This window comes from Enoplosus armatus, chromosome 10 (assembly GCF_043641665.1).
Source record: "Enoplosus armatus isolate fEnoArm2 chromosome 10, fEnoArm2.hap1, whole genome shotgun sequence".
NCBI lineage: Eukaryota > Metazoa > Chordata > Actinopteri > Centrarchiformes > Enoplosidae > Enoplosus > Enoplosus armatus.
Window position 1 is genome coordinate 1,601,400 of NC_092189.1, and position 8,558 is coordinate 1,609,957.

General features: G+C 49.6%; 1 protein-coding gene across 3 annotated transcripts; it reads right to left on the bottom strand.

Moving 5' to 3' along the window:
• Positions 1-2,362: 2,362 nt before the first annotated feature.
• On the bottom strand, positions 2,363-7,235 carry rnf103 (ring finger protein 103). Of its 3 annotated transcripts, none has more exons than XM_070913005.1 (8): positions 6,980-7,235; positions 5,839-5,987; positions 5,481-5,596; positions 4,745-5,167; positions 4,506-4,638; positions 4,113-4,199; positions 3,015-3,520; positions 2,363-2,951 (listed from the first exon to the last, which is right to left on the bottom strand). In XM_070913005.1, exons 1-8 carry the CDS (start codon positions 7,203-7,205, stop codon positions 2,510-2,512), a joined length of 2,082 nt encoding a protein of 693 aa, XP_070769106.1. In that variant the 5' UTR covers positions 7,206-7,235; the 3' UTR covers positions 2,363-2,509. The 3 variants fall into 3 exon arrangements, with proteins under 3 accessions (XP_070769106.1, XP_070769107.1, XP_070769105.1); XM_070913006.1 differs by having other exon boundaries at positions 2,363-2,775; positions 2,905-3,520; XM_070913004.1 differs by having other exon boundaries at positions 2,363-3,520.
• Positions 7,236-8,558: the final 1,323 nt, after the last annotated feature.

Genomic DNA, 8,558 nt, shown 5'->3' on the forward strand with positions numbered 1-8,558 from the left:
TGCTGTCTGGTTTATCATCATTCCTCCCTCGAGCCATGGGTGCGAGCTGAGGCATTGGGCTTCAGAAATCCCCCCCCCCAACACACCTCACACCACCATCAGCCCAAGAATCATCTGAACGTTCACTTTATTAGACCTCCTCGAGTCTGGTGGCCTGGTCTTTATGGTGCCCATCAGGAACTGCGTCACCCCACCCCACCCCACCCCACCCCACCCGACAGGAAGGTCTAACTGATGTTTCAAAGCTTTCTCTACGCTGCCAGGAATCAAGGGAGAAAAAAAAAGTTGTAGCCTTTATTGGCTGATGTATTTGTTGGTCTAATACTCGTCAAATGTAATAAGTATGTGTAAAAAAAACACGTGCTACTTTTAAAACTTCCAAACTTTTTTAAAAACCACCCGCCTGCTCCTCGCTGCACCTGCGCTTTTAACTCCGATGTGTCGGTCGGAACCGGAATAATGACAAAGCCAAGCTTCTGAAACACTTTCTTTTATTTTGGATGAGTGTTACTGCTCTACGCATCGTTTTCTTCTCTTGCCCTTCACACACACACACACACACACACGGACAGAGGACAGGAAGGAGCTGGAACATTACAGTTAAGCACCCTTTATAAATGAATAAGTTTGTTTTGGACATTTTAAATCAGGACTTTTTTGTTTTGTTTTGTTTTCCCCAACAATGTGAGATAAAGAAACAGCCTGCTAGCAGCTCCACAGGTGGGACTTTCAAAGGTCAACTGTCAACCTAACCTCACACAATACAATACAGGGGATATGCTTCCTTAGTTTGCTGGAGTTCTCTGCTGCAGCAGGATACCCAGTCTAATATCAGCAAGTCACTTATACTGTACAGGTGCTGAAGGCCCAACAGTAACCTGGACTACAGAAACCTCCGACTGCGAACGTCTAAATGTCTCAACCTGACGTGAGTCAAGCCGTTTGTTTCAAATCCGTCGATATAACAAGAAAGCCGCTTTAATGCCGGCCCCCGTTCGTTAAATGAGAGCTTTGTCGGCATGGGGGTTCCTGAAGGGAAACCTCTACGTCCCCCGCCCCAGTCGATGTTAAACTGGAGCGTTGGAGGGCCCTTCACACGCATGATACCCACCATTGTTAAACTCTCATCAGGTTGTCCAGTCTTGGGAAAGGACGAAGGAATATTTAACAGAAACACACAACAAATCCTTTTGATTAAAGAGAGTGCAGCTGCAGCCGAGTTCCAAAACGGTGGGATCTCGGTGGAAGCCGCCTCGGTTTTCTTGATACTCGATCCAAAAACCCCGCTGCACGGTTTAATGCCGGACAGGATCCGGCGCTGTGGTGTCCTTGATGCTTCTTGCAGTTGTTGGGTTTGCGTCCACATGGTTGAATGCACTTGCTGTAAAGTGGCTTTGGATAAAAGCGTCGGCTAAACAAGTGGAACGTTAATGATGGAACGATGTGGGTATGGGTGGGGGTGGGGGTGATGGCTGGTGGCGGAGGTCGCTGACCCCCTAAAATGTGTTCCATCGTAGAATAACTCAAATTTGTGAGTTGAGCCTCGCTGACATTTCTTTCAATCGCCTGACACAGTGGCCCCCCCCCACCTGGGGGCCTCACAAAAGGGTCGCAAGACAAATCGGAGGGGTCACCAGATGATTAAGAAGATAGGACAGCAGAGAAACACGTCTGCTACTCCAAATGATGTGTAACTTTTCAGACTTTCCTGTAATCTCAAATGATTATTCTGCTCTAACATATCGTGTGTTGACACGGTTTAGTACCTCTGGGGCTCCGCAACCTTCAGGGTCCTTTCATATATACTTAAACATCTATATATATCTATATATAGATATATATAGATATATATCTATATATATATCTATATATCTATATATAGATATATATATTTTCCTGTTTCGGGCAATCTGTACTGCGTCAGATGAATCCATTAAGGGCTGGACTGGTACCAGTATCGCTTACCCTGCGTCAAGCTTAGGAAATCTAGGAGACCCATCTTTTAATAAAAATAAATTAATAAATTTCTCTAATTACAACAGCAACACATTTCGTCATGACACAGGATGGAGCAGACACAGTGTTAAGTGTGTGTTTTGATGCATGTTAGCTTGATATTATTAAGTGAGCAGCTTCTCGTCCCGTCTGTCGTCACAACAGACTTTTCCTCTCAGTCCTGGAAACTGAACTGAACTGGTGGATGGGGGGGGGGGGGGTTGGACAAAAAAAAGAAAAGAAGAAGAAGCAAAAACTAGATTTTTGTTTTTTTTATTGCACTACGACGTTTAACATCTATGGTTAACTGAGTGACTCGATGTCTCTCTCTATACAGAAACCGGGGGGGGGGGGGGGGGGGGGGCTCCTTAGTTTCATCTGTGAAGCCTACTCACAATTCCCTTCTACGTAAACCCTCGCCAGTCCCAACTCCACCCCGAGCGAGCCGCCGCGATAACAGACAGCGTCTTCAGTGAGCCCGGGGAGGTGAAGATAAGTGGGGGGGGGCTCTTCGTCAGTCCTGCAGTGTGCTCCCAGCGGTGCCGCTCTGCGTGGCTCTCTGCTGTTTCTTCTTGTAGCTGGGCCAGCGGCACACGGGGCAGCAGTGCCTGCCCGCCGCCAGCCACACCGCAATGCACTGCTGGTGGAAGGCGTGGCCGCAGGGCAGACCCATCAGCAGCTCCCCGCTCGCAAAGTTCTCCAGACACACCACGCACTCTGAACACTGCAGCACGCCGCAGGGCCACACCGACCAATCGCAGCGCTGGTGGTTGGAGACACCTTCAGGCGTGAGGCAGCCGTCCTCCGGCGCGCTGACAGTTGGCGGTGAGCTTTGGTTCCTGTGACGACAGAATAAGGATGATGCAGCAGCAGCAGCAGCAGCAGCAGCAGCAGCAGCAGGGTCCATGCTGTTGGACTCAGAGAGCTGTGTGTTGCTGTCCTGGTGGCACAACGACCTCTTGTGTCTTTTGCTGCTGTGTGGAGGTCTGCTGGGACCTGCAGGAGGGGGATCCCTCTGCTCCTGACTCTCTGTGTCCGAACGTGAACTATCTGTCTCTTCATCGGACCCCTCCCCCCTGTGCTGGGCAACAGCTCTGAACCTCCAGGTTGGCAGGGCTTTCATGTAGTCCACGTTTACTAACGGGCGAAGCCAGAGATCAGGGAAAGCCAAGCGCTCCAATAAGAAGTTGGGGTCATCCTCCCAGTCCGAGTGATCAGATGGGACCTGCTGCAGCGATGCGATTGGGTGGAGGAGATAGGAAGTGTACCAATCCCACAGACTGGCCAGCCACTCCAGGTTGGTGGTGCTGTCTTCTTGGCTTCTGGCGCCACAGCGGCGTTTCTTCTCGAAGTAGTCGACCAGCAGGCCGTGGGCCAGGTAGGTGGACAGGAAGAGAGCCGGGTGGGACGAGTAGAAGGTCCAGTCAGCTCTCACCAGACTGGCCAGTGTGGTGGTGTCGGCATAACGAAGCAGCTTCAGACTGTAACCGTACAGAGAGTCCAGATAGGGCAGCTGGAGGAGAGCCTGGGAGGGGGGGGGGGGGGGTGATCAATCAGTCATTAGTGATCAGTTATTATCAACTCTCCACTCAGTTAAAAAAAAGTAATAATAAGGTTAGTCTACATACATAGTGGCCACTTTATTAGGTAGACCTTTCCAATACGCCGCCCCCCCACCTTCCCTCAGAACAGTTATCCCGTGTTATCCATCACATCACAGGAGGGGCAGACTGTGGTCGTAAAGGGGTGCACATGGCCGGCTGTGGTATTTAAATGATGCTCAGTTGGTATTATCACACCACCAGCCTGAGCCACTGTGGATCCATGTTGTTTTACACCACATTGTGACCTGCCATCTGCACGCGGGCAGGTGTACGGGTGTCCCTAATATAGCGGCCACCGGGTGTACGGACCCCTTGACGCCGACGTAGTTGCCGGATATCGAGGTTTGTCTTGTCGGAACCTAACAGAGTCATAATCCACGGTGCTAGGATCCATGTCGCTTTATTTTGAAAACCCCAATTTAACATCTATCGCCATAAATCGTTTGCATTAAACCATTATGAAAAGCTTTGGAACACATTGTGGACTGTGTGGTGCGGATATAGATTTCCTACCAGAACAGGAAGCCAGGACACCAGCAGTATGGAGTTGTAGGTTCCAAGTGTTCGGATCAGAACCACAAATCGCTTCACGGTTGCTCCCTGTCCCGTGAAAAATGAATACTGGTTAGAAATAAAAGCGGACAACAAATACAGAACTAACGGTGCCTCAGCATTCAGATCCTCTCATTTAAATAAAAAAAAATAGCAAAGTAGTAAAAGTACAAAAGTATAATCACCAAAATGTAGCATGCAGCCAGCTTTACTACAGCTGTCACATACATGTAGCGGAGTAGAAGTACAAAGTCACATTCAATGGAAATACCCAAGTAAAGTACAAGTACCTCAGAATTGCGCGCGAGTACGGGGACTTGAGCAAATGCACTAATGCAGAAACAGTTAAGTGACCTGTGTAATGAAGAGGTCCATCCAGGCCAGCAAGTTGATCAGGACCAGACTGAGGACAAACAGATCATTGACCTCCGGCTGGACCGAACGCAGGAACGTATCCATGGCAGCCAGGGACAGGAACTCCCCGGTGCTACAGAGAGCAGAGGAGGAGCGGAAAGACGAAAAAAGAACAATTCAAAGAGATTTTCTATTTGCTTGTATAAACCTCAACCCATCATCTTTTCCACAGTCATCACCTGTTGCCATAGCGATAAATGCCCTCTGGCATCTTGAGGATGTAGGCGGGGCTCTGCGTCACACCGATCTCCGACAGGCTGCTGTGGTTGTCCCAGTGACGCACGTCCACGAAGATGAACTCAATCCTGCCGGTGAACTTGACGGACAGCGAGGAGAAGAAGGCGGGCGGCTGGGACAGGCGGGCGAACAGGAACATCTTCACCGGGTGGGCCGGGTCGGGCCGCCACTCCTCTGCCAGCTGCTCCGACCGGCGCAGGGTTTTGATCCGATGAGCCACGTGCGAGGTCATCCAGCGGAAGATGTGCTCGGTCTCAATGCGACGGCCGTTGTATTCTTTCAGCATGACTTTGCCCTTTGACGCGGAGGTCTGGGGGACGGACATGATGAGGGTGGAGCGCTGCCAGCCGCGCCTGATACATGACCTGCTGGACACAGCGGAGACACCACGTGGGTACAACACCAGGTGAGCGTTTGTATAGAGACCCAGGTTCAGACCAGAGTCAATGACTATACTGAGCGACTTATAAACACAAACAGCTTTGTAATAACAGCCGATGTAACTATGTTACGGCCATTTTGAATTTATGATAGTGCTGGAGCGCCACCTGTAGATGCAAACCTCAATGCTAGCTGCATTACGGCAAGAAGAAATCTCATCTCCCTGCTAGGACCGGTGGTTCCAAATGAGCATTATTTTCATTTGAGCAAGCCCCCCCCCCCACCCCCCCCACCCACCTGTAGTCATTAGAGCAGTTGAAGGTTCCAGTTCTGATCCCAAACTGAGACACTTTTTGCACCATCTTCCCCCAGTTGGACTGACTGAGCAGAGCCTCCCGGTCCTGGGCAATGACCTGCAGGTACACACAGGGACATGACAGGGTCAGACAGGTGACACACACACACACACACACACACACACACACACACACACACACACACACACACACACACACACTCGACTGAAATAGTCGCCATTCTTCCTCTAACCGCACGTTACTGTGTTCAAAGTCTGCGGTTTTAACGGGTCCAGAATCGGGGCGGCACACAGGTTCATCTCGCGATTCACCTTGTGAGGAACGAGGGGTGCTTTTACCTGAACCAGCCAGATCCCGTCTTTAGTGTCCTCCACTAGTTCATAGAAGTGCATCTCCCCACTGAAGTGTGTGGTGCTGGCATCTCCTGCCTCTGTCTGCTCCTTCTCCTTCTTGATGGCCGAGTACAGCTCCCCCTGGGTCAACTCTCCTGGAGGGGAGGGAGGGTTGGGGGGGTCATAAAAGTGACCAAAGGCCCAAGGATTACAGAAACCCAATCCTAAATTTCCTAAATTACAAACAACATTGTTAAATGTTGTACCAATGTATTGACCCTCTGTCAGCTGTGCCAGACACACACACACACACACACACACACACACACACACACACACACACACACACACACACAGACAGACAGACAGACAGACAGACGCAGCTGACATCACTCACACAGCGGTGACTTCCATTTAACATTGACATCTCAAGATATTATCATAACAAAATTCAACCATTAGAGTTACTGTAAATCAATATACTTGGCAGGCGTAGGAGTAAACGAACAAACAAACAACTGCAAAGATCATTATTCATATCCGTTTTCATAGCTTTCATAACTCTCAAGATGATGTCTCCCAGTAAACAGGGAGTCTGCTTTGGATCCACATTCAGGACAGGGTTATATTTCGGGAAATGTTGCTCCGGTAAAAGTCTGGCGCTTTGAGGTGAGAAGGTGTGGCTGTCACCACTAATTCACTCTGTGTTCCGGTGGTTTTCTTTCCCAACATGCAATCTGTTTTTTCTTTTTGACCGTTTATCATTTGGTGTGTGGTCTGATTGGGATCGGGACCAGCTGGCTGGGGGGGGGGGGACTCTTCTCTCTTCTCCGGTTTGGACTGCGTAGTGAGTGTGTCTGGGGTCGCTGGATTTTTGTTTTGTTCTAAATAGAACTGATCTTTTACATGTATTGGTGAAGACACTGCAGAACATAACCAGACTCCACTGCCACAGAGAATGACTGGTTGCAGTACATATGATGTCCATCATGTCTCCTCAGTGGGACATTCTATGGGCTGCTTTAGAGACTAATTCGTGTGATGTGAAACTAATCTGGACTTTATTATGACACAGATCAAGAAAGACGCCCCCCCCCCCCCCCCCCCCAACACACACACACACACACCCCCAAGCCCTGACCTTTACCTGATTTCTCCACCAGCTCGCTGACGTCCTTCTTCTCGGCTAGTCCGGAGTACCCCAGCCCCCGACACTCCAGGATGGTCTTCAACTTCTTATAGCTGAGCGTCACCGGATCCACAAGCTGAGTGGCGAACATACCGGTCTCGTACCAAACTACGGCCTCAAAGATCCTCGCCAGCATAAACAGCACCAGGAAATACAGGAGCAGGAAGAACAGCTTCAACCACATCTTCGAGCTGGACGAGAGCGTTGCTCACAAGGTGGGGGCGGAGGGGGGGGGGGGGGGAGGTTCGGGGTTCTGTCAGAGGCCGTCTGAGCCCACCGGACAGGCTACAGAGGGGCTACAGACGGGCTACCAGTCTGCCCATTCACGGCTGCCATTAGCTTAGCGTCAAATATACGTGTCCGTTCGTCAGACCGTCATCGTTTGGTCGAGCGCGTCCACTTCTTTCCCCAGCGGTTTACACTCAACCCCGCTAACGGTGACAGCTAGCTGGTTAGCTTAGCATCGCGGACGGGCCCTGGCGATGTGTCGGCCGGAGCAAACGGGCCTCTCGAGCTGCAGTGTCAGCGGCGCACGCGCGCGCCTGCTGCAGTTTCCCGCTGAAAGCGCGCGTCGGGAGCTCGGACTGCCGATGTCCCCCCAGATATTCTTATCTGTTACAAAACACACGCCATAATGACGGACCTGCTTTTTTTTCCTCCGATCAGCTGGTGTACACAGAGCAGCCGACGTCACGTCCGGCTCCACCTCGACGCATGTAAACAAGCTACAAAATAAAAGTCTTAAAAGTTAAAGTGCAAATACAGAGGCGACGTCCCTCCCCTTCCGGTTCGCAAACGTGTACGGTAGTTAAGAACGACCCCGTTTGAATTGTGTCATGAGTTACGCATAATGATGTCAGTCAATCCAAAAGATCATTTCGCAAGTCAGGAAAGTTGCAGTTTTTGTCAGAAGGGGATCATTTTATTGGTTTCTAATGGACAGTTGTGTGCAGTACAATGGTGCACATATCAGTGGAGTGTGTGACCTCCGCATCTTAAATCAAGGGAAGAGTCAGTTCAGCATCCATAGTGTGACTGGGCCTCAGGACCAGGGAAACTACATCTATATGATGCTGTGTCCTGCTTCACTGTTAGTGATCACTGAAAAAGACAGAGACTAAAAAGAGATGCGTTGTTTAATAACGGGATGGACAGTGTATTTTGAAAATCCATTCATGGTTAAAAAAAAAAGTTCATCCTGAGCTGAGCTGTTTTTCATGCTTTTATTCCTACATCAGCCACTCCTGTGGTGACAGCCAGTGTAAGACAGGATGTTAAATCTGGTCTCTGGCATCCAAGTGTAATGCTTTGTATCATCAGCCACCACCAAACCCTTTCATTTGCATCTGATGATCATGTTTGTGATGGGTACAAAACTGAATCGAGACTGTTCAGCATCCACTATACCATAGTTTAATTGTTGATGTGCAAACACAATGTGCAGCCTATTTGAGTTGGTATGCAAAGGTCCTTTTCTACTGAAATGATAATCATTGCTTCTTAAACATTCAAACCATAAGATCACTATTATCAAAAT

Coding starts and splice junctions, on each gene's coding strand:
- rnf103 (XM_070913004.1), bottom strand. CDS start 7,205: ATGTGGTTGAAGCTGTTCTTCCTGCTCCTGTATTTCCTGGTGCTGTTT. Junction 5,988..6,979: donor CGAGCTGGTGGAGAAATCAG/GTAAAGGTCAGG, acceptor CCTCCCCTCCAG/GAGAGTTGACCCAGGGGGAG. Junction 4,639..4,744: donor ATTTATCGCTATGGCAACAG/GTGATGACTGTG, acceptor TGCTCTCTGTAG/CACCGGGGAGTTCCTGTCCC.